Source organism: Eschrichtius robustus, chromosome 14, assembly GCF_028021215.1.
Source record: "Eschrichtius robustus isolate mEscRob2 chromosome 14, mEscRob2.pri, whole genome shotgun sequence".
Lineage (NCBI taxonomy): Eukaryota > Metazoa > Chordata > Mammalia > Artiodactyla > Eschrichtiidae > Eschrichtius > Eschrichtius robustus.
In genome coordinates, this window is record NC_090837.1 from 6,206,422 (window position 1) to 6,221,925 (window position 15,504).

Sequence of the window (15,504 nt, forward strand, 5' to 3'; positions counted from 1 at the left end):
GCCGGGGAGGGGCTGGGTGTCGGATGCGGGAGGAGCGGCTGCCGCAGGGCTCCCCCGCACCCCCCCAGGAGCAGAAGTTCTGCCAGCGCTATGACCAGCTCATGGAGGCCTGGGAGAAGAAGGTGGAGCGCATTGAGAACAACCCCCGGCGGCGGGCCAAGGAGAGCAAGGTGCGCGAGTACTACGAGAAGCAGTTCCCCGAGATCCGCAAGCAGCGGGAGCTGCAGGAGCGCATGCAGAGGTGAGCGGCGGGGGGGCTGGGCCCACTCCCCCCCTCCCCTCCCCCTCCCCTCCCCCTCCCCTCCCCTCCCCCTCCCCTCCCCTCCCCTCCCCCCCTTCCCCTCCCCCTCCCCCCTCCCTCCTTTCCTGCCTCCCGGGGCCTGGGTCAGCTCGAGGCACTGTCCGCAGAGGAGCCCTGGCCGGCGTGAAACAGGAAGCACAGCAGCTTCTCCAACTGGCAGCCCGGGGGCCGCATCAAGCCTTGGATGTGTCACTTGGTGCCTGCCCGGCCTTAATACTTAATTGAAAGAAGCTTAAATCCATTTTGGTGGAGTGAGTTCTCCTTCCGGTGTGCCACAGGCTGGTACCTCCCAGCTTCGTTCATTTATGCGGCCCCTGAAGGCAGCTGAGTTTGAGATCCCTGGTGTGGATCAAAGGAGAGGGATGCTGGTCTCACGTGGCGGCCGTGAGGACTGGGTGGGATCCTGTGTAGGAGTGCCCAGCGCAGAGTAGGTGCTCGGTGACATGCGGCTGTGACATCTGTTGTCACACAGATAAGGTGATGGGCCATGAGCAGGGATGCTGGATTTCACTCTTTCCTGGACACTCACGGTGCGTATCTCACCGAATGCCTCCTCCCGGTCCTGGGTGCCACGTGCCACCTTATCCCCGTGGTACCGGGGAGGACACTGAGGGACAGGTCCGAAGAGGCAGAGCTGGGATTTGTATGTGGATCTGTGTGTGGTCTTTTGGTGGGCATCTTAGGAGAGAAAAAGGGTTCTGGCATTTCTGGGTGAGTCTGGGGGCTCCATGCCCTCCCCTGGACCCCTGGGCTCAGGGCTGTCTGTGTGGGTGTGAGGCCTGGCCCCTCCTCACTGCCCACACGCCACCTCTGGGGAACCTGTGGGCTCGGGTCTGTGCCGCTGTGCCGGCCGCGTGTCCCTGGCTGCCGAGGGGCCGGTCCTGAGCATGTCCCTTTGGTCTCCAGCAGGGTGGGCCAGCGGGGCAGCGGGCTCTCCATGTCGGCCGCCCGCAGCGAGCACGAGGTGTCCGAGATCATCGATGGCCTCTCAGAGCAGGAGGTAAGTCCACGGCCTTGACCCTGACCTCAGCTCCACCCGCTGTGTCCCCTGCGCGTGGAGAAGCTCCCAGCAGGAAGCAGAATTCATCTGGATGCTTGAAATCAAGGGGCTTGTTACTGAAGTGTGGGCAGAACCAAGGTGGGATAGTGGGGCACCAGGGGAGTAGACATCGCCCATCCCCAGCCTGAAGGACAAGCGGGGAGAGGGGCCTTCCTGGGGCTGTGGAGGAGAGGCCCCCTGGTAGGACATGGCCAGGAAGGGCCCCATCCGTGATGCCACGGAGGGGAGGAAACCAGGGGATAAGTACCCCCACCTCTCACTCCCCATCCCCGCCCCCGTCTACTTTCAGTGCTTCCCATTGGTTGAGCCTGACCAGAAGCCAGAGGGCACGAGTGCCTGAGAGCTGTGGTTTCTAGGTCAGCCTCCCCGTGCCCAGAACTGGGGGCAGAGGGCGATTCCCATCTCACCAGCTGTTCACCAAGCCGGGGACCTTCTATCAGGAGTTCCCAGATGACCTTCTGTCAGCCAGGTGACCCTGGCTGTGGTCACCAGAGCCCAAAGATGACCAGAAAGCAGAAAAAGGAGGCGTTTGCTCCTGGGGCAGGGCTGGTGCTGGCCTGTCCCCTCCTAAGTCTTGTAGGTCAAGCATCTAGTGTGCCAGTCCCCCCGCCCCACCCACCATGTTCCCAACATCGCAGTAGACAAGAGGGAGTCTCACAAAAGCAGGGGGGCACATTCTTCCTGCGCGGGGCCTTGCGTACAGGCAGAACTTTTGTCCGGATGGGAGACATTGCAGCTCGGGCCCAGTGCAGTTATCTCTAGCTGCACATGGCTCTTTAAATGGAAATTAGCACGAATGAAATAAAATTAAAAATTCAGTTCCTCTGTGGCACCAGTCCCATTTCAGTTGCTCAGAAGCCACACGTGGTTAGTGGCCCCATGTTGGACAGAGCAGGCAGTAAACACCTGCATCGTTGCAGAACATTCTGTTGGGTAGCACTGCTTAGGCCACTGATTCTCACTTCGGACAGACTGAAGAGTCCTGGGGAGGGGGAGTCTGGCTTGAATTGCAGTTTCCTAGGGCCCTGCCCCAGCAGTTCTGATTTAGCCAATCTGGGGCGGAGCTCAGGAATCTGCATTTTTCACCAGGCTGTTCACGCGAGTCTGATGCAGGTAGTTCAGACTCTCTGGCCGTTAAAAAAGAGCCTTCGTTTTAAAACTTCACGTGCTATGTCCCTGTTTTGAACACCCTTCAGTCTGCAGAAAGCAGAACTTGGAAAGCCTTTGTCCTCACACCTGTGGGTTCGCTCGAGCTCCTTTCCCTCCCTCAATGCTGTGGCCACGTACACGTCCCACAGGGGCATGTGGGAACAAGAGGAGGGCGGCCCTTTCCCGTGTGTTCCCTGCCTGATGCAGGCAGGGCGCCTGGCATCCCAGCTGATTCAGTGTCCCCCTCCCACCCACCCCGGCCCCCATCCCAGAGGCCCGCTTCCCCAGGTCCTGGCCGCACAAGAATGCAGCCACCAGTGTCCCCAGGGATGCTGAGGGAACAGCTTTCGCAGATGATGGTTGGAAAGGGAATTCAGGGCAGAAACTTCACCTCACCCAGCCCAGGCTGACCCGAGGTTCCCTGGGAGGGTGGGAAGGAGGGGGCTGGGCGGGAGGAACAATGCTCTCCATTTGGGGGGAGCTTGCGGTAGTCAGCGCTCGTGCCCCGTTGGGGAGAGGCAGCAGAGCAGGGGTGGGGTTCCTGCCAGGAGAAACCCTGCCTGGGGTCTGCCAGTGCTGTGTATCTCGGGCAGCCGAGGACGTCGGGGAGGTGAAGGTGTTGGAGGGCTGCTGGAGTTCGGGGGAGGCTCAGGCCTCTGTGGGGGGCCCGTCTCAGCCGAGGGTCAGGGCCGTGCCCCCCGCTGCGCTCCCCTGCTCCTGTTGGGAATCCCCAGCACTGAGTGGAGAGCTTGGATGTGGGAGGTTGGGCAGCGGAGCCTTTGAACTGGCTGACCTTGGCCGGGCTGGACCCTTGCCTGCCTCCGGAGATGGGTAATTAATCACCAGTAATGGGCTGGCTGCAGAGATTTGGGGAAATGAGTCCAGCTGAGTGGCGGCTCAGAGCCTCTTAATAGCCATCCTGGTGCATTAGGAGTGAGCCCGCCCGACTCCTGCCGAGCACGGGGCTGGGCAGGCTTGGTCCCCAGTGGGCACGCTTGAAGGAGCTGGATCCAGGGCTGGGGGTGGGTGGCGGGCGAGGAAATGGTTCTGCAGCCTCACCGGGCCCCCCGCAGAGCAAGGCAGCCCCCCGCCCCACCCCGCGTGCCCTCTGAAGCTGGAGGGCCCGTCTCCTGAGCTAGTCTGGCCCAGCGGGGCTGCACATCTTTCTTGCAGTATTTTATGGCACTTGCATTTCCAAACGGAAGATTCATTGCTCCCCTCTTTCTGCAGATAAGGTGGCTGCTGCTGTCTGCATTTAATTTAACAGCCCTGCCCACCGTAAACCTCTCTGGGGCCGCCTTTAAATTCTCCCTTCCCCCTGCACGGGCTATTATTATTTTTTAACTCATCATTCGCTTTCTCGCTGGTTTTGCGTTTTTCCTGTCTCGCCCGGAATACCCCTACACTCTGCTCCTCACCTGGGTCCCCTGTGCTGGCGCAAGCACCCCTCCCCCTCCCCACCCTGTTCCCGTTGTCCTGTGCTTTCCAACCGGAGCCCTCTGCCGTCTCCACTCCCCTCCAGAACCTGGAGAAGCAGATGCGCCAGCTGGCCGTGATCCCACCGATGCTGTACGACGCCGACCAGCAGCGTATCAAGTTCATCAACATGAACGGGCTTATGGACGACCCCATGAAGGTGTACAAAGACCGCCAGGTCATGAACATGTGGAGCGAGCAGGAGAAGGAGACCTTCCGGGAGAAGTGAGTCCCCGTCACGGGGGTCGGGGCCTGGCCGGGCCACCCTCCCCTGCCCTGAGAAACCTGTCCTGTTGAGGCTTGTCCTGGCTTCCTAGGGCTGCCACGACAAATGACCACCAGCCGTGTGACTTTAAACAACAAGAATCTATCCTCACACAGTTCTGGAGGCTGGAAGTCCAAGATCAAGGTGTGGGCTGGGGTGGTCCCTTCTGAAGGCTCCAAGGGAGAGTCTGTCCCAGGTCTCGCACCTGGCTGGCACCTGGTGGTGGCCGGCGATCTTTGTCATCCCTCGGCCTGGAGATGGATCTCACCATCTCAGTGTGTCTTCACGTGGTCTTGTTTCCTGTGTGTCTCTCTGTGTCTTCTCCTTTTCCTATAAATTCACCAGTCACATTGGATTCAGGGCCCACCCTACTCCAGCATGACCTCATCTTAACTAATTATATCCGCAAAGGACTCATTTCCAAATAAGGTCACCTTCTGAGGTTCTGGGAGGACATGATATTTGGGGGGACACTGTTCAAACCAGTACAAAGTGTCAAGGCAGTTTTACATGAAATGGGGCAGTGTGTATCAGAAGAACAAGGCAGGAGGACCTTCGAGGCTGGGCTGAAGCCTTGGGCAGGGTTATTTGGCTGTCCGGTGACTTTTCGGTTTTCATTTTACTTGGAAAGTGGCTATTTGTGGAGCACATCCTTCATCACAGACACTGGACAGATGTTTTCTGGGGTTTGTGCATTTGTCCCTCTTATCCCTCATAACGGCGTTAACAGGCCATCCCCATTACACACATGAGGAAACAGAGGCTCAGAGAGGTTGAGACACTTAACAAAGGTCACACAGCTTGCAAATGGTGGAGGCAGGATTCAGACTCCCCCAGCTTCGGGGCAGGGACTCAGCTGCAATGGAGAGACTTGTCGGGGGAGAGGGGGTATGGAGCCAAGGAGCAGGGTGGGGGGTCTTTGGAAAGCAGAGGCAGGAACTGGATGCTAAGAGGTGAAGCTTGGGGCTTCTTCTCAAATGAAAGAGCAGAATGACTGTTTTGGGGAGACGGGTGAGGAACCAGATGGAGAAAGCACTCCCTTTCCCCCACCAGACTCAAAATGTGTGTCCCAGGGAACCACATCCTGGGCACAGAGCGCCTCCTTAGGACCCAGGACCCCCATAAGGCAAGAGGGCGGGAAACTGAGGCAGAGGCCTCAGCGCTCAGCCAGGAGGGCGTGGGGGACTCAGCTGCGGGGCGTCCACGTTCACCTCCGCCTCCCGAGAAGGCCTCAGAGTTTCTTCAAAAGGGGTGTCCCACGTTCTCCAGCCACCCACTGCGGGGCCAGGCCGCAGGGGCTGGGGCTGTCTCTGCCCTTTGCAGAGCTGGGTGGCCCCAGAGTGTCAGACTGGGCTTCAGGGACGGGGATGGGTCATGGGCAAGGCTGGGGTGCATCAGCCAGGGCAGACACCAGGACTTGGAAATGCAGGAGGAGCTACTGAAGAGGGTCTTGTGTGGAAAGTTTTTGTTTGTTTGTTTAAATGGCTTTTGATTATGGAAATTCTAAAACACATAAAAACAGAGGGACGGTGTAATGCACCTTCGAGCGCCTAACACAGATGCAGCGACCTTCCACAGGAAATAGCGCTTTGGGGAGCAACTCCTGCCGTGTGTTTGGGGTTTACTGCTCAGAGACAGGAAACCCAGGTAGTTAGCAGCTCATTTCTAGGTCCTCACGGTCACAGACGTCGAATCAAGTCGTCCCGTATCTGGTGTTGTACAATTTAAAAACCAGTGAAGTGACTGTAGGACGGTCATGGATGCTAAGAATTACTGTTGCATTAGGTATTTAAATTCCCCCTGGTATGTTTGATGTTTTATTTATTTATGCTTTCTTTAAAAAAAAAAAAAAAAGATTTCTGGGAATGCTTTCTGTGTTTTGGCCTTTCTGGATTTTTCATGTTGCTGTTCCGACCTAAGGATTTCACACTGTTAGTCCAGTAGCTGCAGAATGGGGGGGCCCAGGCTGGGCTGATGTCTGCTGAGACCCAGTTCGGCACCTTGAGTCTTTCAAGGTCCTGGGTGACCTCTCGTTTTCAGCGGAACTGACAGCACTCAGGGCCCTGGAGAATCACGTGCCGGTGGCGTAGAGCTCCATCACTTACTGGTTTTGTGACTTCGAGCAGCCACTTCCCCTCCCTGAGCCTCAGTCTCCACGTCTGTAAAATGGGTGTAGCCTCCGTGCCTCCTCGTTTAGCCGTCTGGAGGTACCCAGTGTCAGAGTAAACTCTCAGGAAACATGGCAGAGGACCCAGGTGTAGGTTGGAGGGAGGTGGAACAGGTGACCTAAGAGATTCCCACGTGTGCTTCTTGGTCTCCTGGGGCCCCATCTCTGCGTGGGGAAACCCCAAGGAAGGGATCTGTGGGGAAGGAAGTGTCACTGGGGCAGGGAGAGGGAGGAGAAGGGAAGACTGTCTGTCTGGGAAATCAGGGCGTTAGGCCGCCTCCAGCTTTGTGAGCTGCCCGAGGCAGGATCCCAGGCTGGGAAGCCTGCCTCTGACTCGCGGCTTCCTCTGGGAAAAGAGAAGAGGCCGCTCTGGCTTCTCCAGTGTCTGGTTGGGGAGCAGGGGAGGGGCCCACTGGCCTCCTGCCCAGCCATCTGGAGGGCTGGGCAGGACGATCGCCAGCGCTGGCCCAGGCTCCCTCCGGCGGCGGCGGGGGGTGGGGGGACCCCGGGGCCCCTGCGTCCCCAGCAGCCTCTCCTCTCCCCAGGGAGGCCGCGGGGCGGTGGCGCGTCTTGGGGACGGGCGTGCCGAGGCTCCACCCAGCATCCCCGGGGCCCCAGCAGCCGTGACCCACATCTCCGCCCCCGCTGTCCGCCTGCTCCTGTGGCCCTGACATTTCAGTCTGGCCCAGCTCTTTCCCAGTAATTCTCCCTGTTTCGCAGGAAGCCAGTTGGTGGGGTGCCAGCTCCCCGCCACCCCTCCAGCTTGGGTCCCTTCCCTCGGCCTCCTGGGCCGGCTTGCCTCCTGCCTGCCTCCTGGCGGGCGCTCGAAGCCTCTGCTCCCACCTCTCACGGCCCTGCCCCGTGACCTCGCCCGTGGCGGCCCCGCGTGGGCCGGGCGAGGCCCAGCTTCCCAGGCCCAGCCGGAGACAGAAACAAAAGCAGATTTTAAAAGGGGGGGAACCCCACCAAAGGGCTGCATGTCATGTCCTCATTTTTCCTGGAACCCGCCTCCAGCAGGACAAACAAATGTATTTTCAAAGGCGCTAAAACCAGTGACTCACTCCAAGGAACGCCCTCTCTTAGCCCTCCGTCCCGCCTGCCGCGGCCCTTCCCACACCCCCCTGGGCTTAATTGCTCCGAGTGGGGCGGTGCCGGGCCAGCGGAGATGGCAGGCGCCCGGGAGCTCGGCGGCCGCCCAGCTGGGCAGCCCCCCTCAGCCTGGTCTCAGGCCCGCCCTTCTCTCCCCGCAGATTCATGCAGCACCCCAAGAACTTCGGCCTGATCGCATCGTTCCTGGAGAGGAAGGTGAGTCTGCCCTCCGGCCCAGCGCCACCCGCCCCGTCCCCCTCTGGCGGTCACTCCTGGGGGCAGCCGCTTGGGCTGGGCCGAAGGACCCTCCCTCCCCACCCACGAGGCCTCTGCCTGCTGGCCCCTTGCTCTCCTTGCTGTGTCTGACGGCACTTCCCTCCTTCCTCCCTCCTGGGAGAAGCAACCGCAGGCCCCGCCCCCTTCTCCCAGGGCGGAGCTCCAGGCTGGGAAACCCCAGGAGAGCTGTGTGCACCGGCTCCTCAGACGTGGCAGCAAAGCATCCTGGCAGACTGGACATGGGTTCTGGAAGCCCTGCCATGCCTGGCGTCCTAATTAAGGCTTTATAGGCAAGAGTGGCGATCTTCCAGGGCGCTGGATGGAATGACCTTTCTAGGTCCCTCTGATGGTCACTGTACGCTGACGCCCCTGATGCGAAGCCTGGCGTGTGGTTTATCCTCATCCCCTTTGGATAAACCTTTACGTGGAACTGAGGCTTGAGCTCCGCCTTTTGCCCCCAAACCCAGCCTGGAGCGGTGCCTCTTTCTGCTCCGGTTCCCTGTTGGCAGGTGGACACAGAGCGTCCCAGGAAATGGTAAAGCCCCCTTTTGTGTACCCACGAGGCGAGGCTGGGCAGTGGCCGCAGCGGCCGCAGGTAGGAGGGAGCTGGTTTGGGGGCTGGACGTGGCCCTGTGTCAGAGTCGCCCGCTGGACCCCAGCATCACCAGGGCGGAGCCAGACAAGCTTCCTGAAAAGGTTTACTTTCTGGAGCTGCTGTTCTGGGTGTTTAAAGCAGCGTTTCCCCGAATCTCGGTTCTCAGACGGGGTGTCCGCCCACTCCCAGCTTTGCAGATACCATGCTACTGGAGGCCTCACGCTTCCTCGCTGTGGGAGGGCGGTCGGAACCGGATCCAGGCGGGTATTTTAAAGGGTAACAGTTGTTTTCAGCATCTGCCCTCAGTGAGCCGATACCCATAGAAGGAGGGAGATGGGGCAGCGTGGGGAAGCGAAATCTCTCCCGGCCTGAAAAACCAGTGTGGAGAAGCAAGCCCTATAAATAGCCTCTCCTCTGGGTTAGTGACAGCTTCTTACTAGGGGTGTGGACAACCCAGGAGGCAATAGGTTGGGGCTCCCCGGAGATAGAAGCGGGGGTTTCAGAAATTGGCAGTAGAGCAGCACTGTTTGAATGAGGGAATCAGAGGTCTCTGCGCTGGAGGATAAACTTTACGGTGTTCTTTGGCTAAGAGGCAGCCCAAGCTGAGACTTAAATAGAGCTTCCAGAAGGGTCTGAAGCTGGGGCTGCCAGCTGTGCCTTTGGGGACTGGCGTGTCCTGGTGGTGAGTGAGGCCAGTAGCAGGGTGGGAGCTCAGTGGACTGACCAGCCCGTGCCTGTCTACAGGGGCAAGTGACGCTTAGGGCCAGCCCGTGGTCGCCCAGCACGGGAAGGCACTCTCCCGAATTGTTCAAGGGGAAGTCAGACACCCACATCCCCCAGTTTGCGGATATTGGCATCTGATTATAAAATGTTTTTCTTAACTATTTTGCGGGCCATGCTCGTGGTCAGGTTGAGCTTGGGGGCAGCCTCTGTTCACAGTCTATTCTAGGAAGTGGATGAGGACGCAGGGGTTTGAGGCCCAGCCGTCCTCTGCACCCAGCAGCCCTCACGATTGCCCCTCAGAGGCCAGTTCCAGGCTTGGCACCAGCACCGAGCATCACGGAAACATTTTGCCTCATCTCAGTAACAGCTGCTGGCATTGGCGAGCTGTCACCTGGACTGGGCCCCGTGGCCGCAGGTGGCGGCATTGTCGTGTTCTGTCCTTCAGTCGCTCTCTGAGGACGATGCCCTCTTACTGGTCCCATTCGGACGAGGAGGTGGCGGGGTTCCGAGAGCGCCAGTCATTTGCTCAGCAAGTGGCGGCGCCGGGATTCAGACCCCGGTCCGCGGGGCAAAGACCAAAGCAGAGAAAAGACATAAACGTCCCAAGAGACGAAGAGTTGCGTGGCGACGTTAGGCTGGATGCACGAAGCTTGGAAGAGGTTACTCAGGGCCCTAAATGTTAGGGAGGAGGAAGCTGGGGTGAGAGAACGGACCTGAGTTGGGGAGCTGGAGGCGTTGTTCTCCTGGGGCTGGGATGGCAGGCGACAGCTTCATCGTTACGATTGCCAGTAGCTCCAACCACAATACGAAGAGCTTAGCACCTCTGCAGGGTGTGTTTTGTGGTCCTAAGTCCTTTACATGTATGTGTGTTAACTTACTTGGTCTTCATGACAACCCTGTGAAATACGTGCTGTTAGTACCCCTGCTACACAGGTGAGAAAACCGAGGCCCAGAGAGGTTAGGTAAGCTGGCTAGGGTCACCCAGCCAGTACCTGGAGGAGGTAGGATTGGAACCCAGGCCTCTGGCTCCCGGCCTCCTGCTCTGACCGCCTGCACTGCACACGCCTCAGAGCTCTTTTCTCTCTCCATCCTGCAGACGGTGGCTGAGTGTGTCCTCTATTACTACCTGACCAAGAAGAATGAGAACTACAAGAGCCTGGTGAGACGCAGCTACCGGCGCCGCGGCAAGGGCCAGGTGAGGAGGGGGCGGGGCGGGCTCCCGGCGTGCTCGGGGGCAGCGTGCGGTGACATCTCCTCGTGTTTCTCAGCAGCGGGTCCCTCAGTTTGGGCCCCTTCAGTGGCGGCTGGGAGACCCTCTCTGGGGGTGTTCCTCCTATCCCAGCAGCAGAGAAGAGACCTGGGAGAAATGGCCCCTTCCACCGTCTGCCTGGAAAATTCTAGAACTCCGGGCTTGGTGACCCATCGTCCCTGTGGTGGATTAGGGTCGCATTCCCAGAGCAAGGGCTGGGCTTCCAGGATGACTTGGGCTGTTCTACAAACTTAACATTTAAAATTTAGAAATAAGTTTTGGTGTTTTGTCGTAATGCATATGTGAAAGAAAAAAACAGCCAGTACGTCAACCTGCCGTTTTTCAGACATCAGTGCTTCGGACATGACTGAAGGATGATTTAAGTTAGAGCAGGACTTAGCAAACTATGGCTCTCGGGTGAGTCCAGCCTGCCACCTGTTTTTGTGAATAAAGTTTTATTGGCACCCGGCCATGCCCATTCGTTGACATATTACTGTGGCAGCTTTTCTGTTACAACAGCAGAGTTGAGTAGTCCTGACAGAAACTGCAAAGCCTGACATATTCACTCTCTGGTCCTTTATAGGAAAAGTCCACTGACCTCTGAGTTAGAGGAAAAGGGAATTCGTTTAAAAAAAAATTCCGTAAATTATGTTAAAGATGAAGGGGGTCAGTGGCACACATTTTAAAGGGGGCTCGCGAGTGTTTTGGTGTTGGGGAGATGGAGGGAAGGGGAGGGATTTGTTTCACTTCCGGGCTGTTAAGAATCAGCCCAGAGCAGATGCTGGGAGTAGGGGGGTGAGGGGGAGTGGGCTTGTGCTGCAGGCGGAGGGATGCGAGCTGGACACTGCAGGAGGCTCTGGGCACTGCTGTTAGATGCCGGACTGGAGCTGGTTGAGGCAGGCCCTTCCCTGGGGCCTCTGGCCTGGGGGACCGGACAGGGGAAAGGGACGAAGGCCGGGATTAGCATGTGCTGGGAGGACAGGACACAGAGGTTCTCTTAGGTGGGTGTTCCCTGTCATTGGTGTCTTCCAGCCCAGACCCCCACCCCTACCCCAGGGCCACCGTCTTCCCTTCCCGAGGCTGGAGAGAGCCGGACCCTGAGGGCATCAAGTCCAGCCATCACCTGTGGGGTCCCAGTGTCCCCTGTGAAACCGTCACTCTGTGATCAAGCCCCATAGCCTACGATGGGTTGGTCCACGCAGCTTCCTAGCCCGCATCCCGTGTCTCCTTTCTTGCTTTCTGGGAACTGTGCTTCAGGAGTGCAGACCCACTTTTCTGTTGGCTAAGCCACATATAATTAGGGAAGCAAATCTGCTGACGGGAGAGTAAACAACCCCTCACTGCATTCTGCACGTTAGGCCAAGATGATTGAGACTGAGCGTTGGTTGTCATTGGCCTGGATCGTTGAAGGGTGGCTGCGTTTGGTTTGTGGATAGGGTTTTCCTCTAGTTTTGTGCAGCCACCGTTGGCCAGCCTGCTCGCCCATCTAACAGATGTGTAAAACCGAGGCCTACTGGCTTGGCGCTATTCAGTTGTAAAGACCTAGCTGTGGCGTGTTAGAAATTGAAGTGCATTTAGGAATTTTTCTAGACTGAGACGCAGAAACTCAAATAAATGCCGGGGCAGGGAGCATAAATGTGCCGGCATAAGAGGCAGTAAGGAGGGCGTGGTGTGGACTGTGGCAAAATAAAGGGGGAGATAAAGGCCTCTAGATGGATTTTAAAAACGTCGTCAGCTATTTGTTGAGCATCTCCTGTGTGCCAGTTCTCTTGCTCGTCTTCCCAGTGCCCCCCTGACCCCCTGCCTTCGTGGGGGCCCTGTGGATGGGCTCATGAGGCCCTTGCTGGTGGCTGGGCTGGGGGCTCTGGAGACGAAAGGGTTCTGAGTCAGATGGGGAGAGATTGGGCCATTCTCCTCACCCTGTGCTGAGAGCCACATTTGTGTGGAGGGAGGCAAAGACTGTGTGCTGACGTCATTTAGGGAGGGGCTATCTCCGGATGAGTCCTGGGGAGCGGGGGGCCGTTGGTGCCCCCTGCCCCTGGTCCTGGCTGCCATGCCTTCCACTTCACGGTGTTAATGCCTTGCTAGCTGACTCATCTGCCCGTCGGACATTTGTGTGCTGACACAGGGGACTCTGTGCTCGTTGTCTAGACCAGGTGTACACAGGTGGTTCCAAGTCAGCCTGTCGGTGGTCTGCCTGAGAGGCTCCATTGAGTAAGGGACCCCAAAGATGAGGTTGAGGAGCAGCCTCTTGGGAGGACGAGGACAGAGGTGAGGGTGTCCTGGGCAGAGGGAACAGCAGGTGGAAAAGCACCAGGACACGAGAGAGTGCACAGTACCTTAGAGTCTTAGGAGCAGGGGTCTCAATACCTTCCAGGGTCTTAAATGAACGAAGGAATGGAGAATCCATAGGAGGCAATAGGGAATGGTGAGGCCTGGGGCTAACTAGAGAGCTTGTGCCTCATATCAGCTCCAGCTGACTCTTGACTACCTGGCCCTGTATTGCCAGATCTAAGTTTTGATGATGAGCTGGAGATAGGGAATTATGTGAAATTGCCTGATTTTTAAATCTTACGTCACGTAAGAACCAATAACAACAAAGCACCGGCTAGGCCGGACAGCTCATATTTGCTCTCGAAATCTGTCCTCAGCCCTCAGTATAAGACCTCTGGGTTGGAGTATGGTAAGGCTGGGGGAAGAGGTAGGGAGAGGATTATGTGACTTGGGACAGAGTCCAGGGTCAGGGCACTGGGGGCCCTGGAGTGTTTTATAGCAGAGGAGAGGCGTTGGCTTCCTATTTTCATCTGAGCTGTCCTGGGTTAGCTGTGGCGTCCACGATGCTGAGAGACATGGGGCTTGTCTGGTGAGGTTTAACGGTCTGCTCAGGCTGGGGCTCCCAGGATGGAGCAGGGATGCCTCTGTGCCCTGCCTCTTGCAGCAAGAGAGAAGAAGGCAGGGCACGAGGCCCCTGTCTCCTTGGGAGATGGGACGTATCTTTGGGGCTCTCCCCTCCCTCTGATCGGCTGTGGCTGCAAAGAGGTGCCATGTGGCCCGGGCCCTGCCGGGGACGGAAATTAACGTGCAAACCCTGGAAGGGCTCCTGTGCCAGGCAGGTCCGCTGCCCTCACCACCGCCTGCCAGCCCTGTTCATGAATATGGAATAAATGGGTCAACCCAAGTGTTGACTTTGTGGCCGTAACTCTTCCCTCTGCCCCGTGACAGCGAAATAAACGGCAGACACCCACCCCGCAGCCCCTCTTGGTAATTCAAGGTGCAGTTGCTGCAGCGGGCCTGATGTGATAAAAACCTGTGATCCTGCTGATAAGTCTCCCAGTGAGAGGGGTAGGGGTTCCCCAGCCTGGCACGGAGTGGGTGTGGGTGTATGTGCTTGGGCAACTACACGTGGATGGACGGATTGGCACCGGCGGTGGCGGTCCCCCGTGGGCTGATACTGTGAGCAGTTGGAGGTCGGGTGTGAGGCAGGCAGAGACCCTCTGCTCTGTGAAGCCAGAAGAGCCGGGTGGGAATGAGCCTGGAGAGCAATCCACCGTGGGAAGGGGAGCAGTCAGCCTCGGAGGCATAGCAGGCGCCCAGGTGACAGCTCTGCTGTCCCATCCTTGTGTCCGATCAATCCTCGGCCCACCCCTGGCAGCTCAGAACCTTGGGACAGGCTGTGAGCCTCACGTGGTTCCCGTGGCTCCGGCCACGCCGTAGCTGAGGATGGCCACGCGGCACCGCTCAGCTGGTCAGCCCGACAGATGCCCCTCGGATGGGCCCCTCCCGCTTCATTTCCCTAAGGTTGACCCCCACTCACCTCCACAGAGGCGTCGGATGCACGATATCGTGTGGTCATCCAGCAGGCAATTATTGAGTGCCTACTGCATGCCAGGGTTGTAAAGCTTCACCTTCAGAGCCGTACGAGACCACGATCCTTCAGGAAGCTAGAGAGAGGGTGTCAGCCGAACCCAGCTGTCTCGGCGTCTCACGGCCCATCCCGATTAAGAACCTCTGAGGTAGACATAAGGTGGGACTTCTGAGGTGTCAGTGAGCGGGCCCTTCTCCAGGCCGCCGCCTCGTAGAAGACGCATTTCCTGAGTTGGCTGGACATGGCCCAGGGCCAGAGACAGAGGGGTACACACCTGCCACCAGCACCCCTCCCCTGGTCATTCCTGCCACGGTGATGAGGGGAGGCTGTCTCGGGCTCCAGGCTCAAATCCCCAAGCCTGGGGAGGAGGGGAACCCACGGTGGGAAGTTATTCTCCCCAGATCGTAGACCTTCTTCCTTCTCCCGATACCACCATCCACTCCAGATTGGCCGTGGCCAGTGTCCTTGGGCTGTGCCCTCCTGGGCTGCAGGGAGGGATGTGTCGCAGGCTGAGTTGTGGACCCTGAGATGGAGCTGGCGTCCAGCTGAAGTTCTTGAACTTTCACCACGAGGACTTGGGAAAACACAGATTGCTGGGTTGCGCCCCTCAGTGGGGCTTGAGGATCTGCGTTTCTAACAAGTGCCCTGGCAGTATTCCTGCTGCTCCTGGACCCTCTCCGAACCTCGGCCTTCGGGGTGTTTACTGGGGAGTCCCCACCTGCCAAGGAAGCGGAGGGAGGGGAGCAGAGTGGCAGAAGGGGCAATCGAGGCGGGGCACAGGCTCAACGGCAGCCTGGACCAACCCTGGGGGCGGTGCTCTGGAACTGGAATGGCCCTTCCCAGGTGGGCAGAGAGGGCCAGGTCTTAGCCCAGGGGCCGTAGAGGCTGAGGGCATTCGTAGCGGCGGAGGCCCCTTCTAGAAAGGGACCTGGCCAGTCCATCCTGGGGACGAATCCTGCACGTTTGCATATTTGCAAACTACACTCTGCGGTGGTCCTGACTTGCCCCAATGCTTAAGCACAGAGTGGGCAGCAAGATGTCACCTTGTGTGTTCAGGTGACACACGCCCCGTCACGGCCTCACCACACCCTGTGCCGAGCCCCTTGTTCGTCATTGCGGTGGTTGCCTTTCGAAAGCGTGGATGGTTAGGAAAGGGGATATAAAATTCCTCCGTGAAAAGCATCGGCCGTCCGATGTGTCTGGTCTCAGACCCTCGATGACCCGAGAGGGCAAGGCCGCCCCGGCGTCCTCTGCGCTGCTGCCTGGCCCTGCCGTGGCTGGGACACGTG

General features: G+C 58.4%; 1 protein-coding gene across 27 annotated transcripts in view; it reads left to right on the top strand.

The window, feature by feature from the left end:
• The window catches only part of NCOR2 (nuclear receptor corepressor 2), a 221,607-nt gene that overhangs the window by 125,317 nt on the left and 80,786 nt on the right, over positions 1-15,504 (top strand). For 23 of the 27 annotated variants that reach the window (XM_068562668.1, XM_068562663.1, XM_068562673.1 and 20 more), the window contains 5 exons: positions 69-241; positions 1,208-1,301; positions 4,033-4,211; positions 7,669-7,723; positions 10,198-10,296. In XM_068562668.1, the coding sequence (XP_068418769.1) occupies positions 69-241; positions 1,208-1,301; positions 4,033-4,211; positions 7,669-7,723; positions 10,198-10,296 (600 nt within the window). The remainder of the gene's footprint in view (positions 1-68; positions 242-1,207; positions 1,302-4,032; positions 4,212-7,668; positions 7,724-10,197; positions 10,297-15,504) is intronic. The other 4 variants (XM_068562667.1, XM_068562691.1, XM_068562688.1 and 1 more) reach the window with 1 other exon arrangement.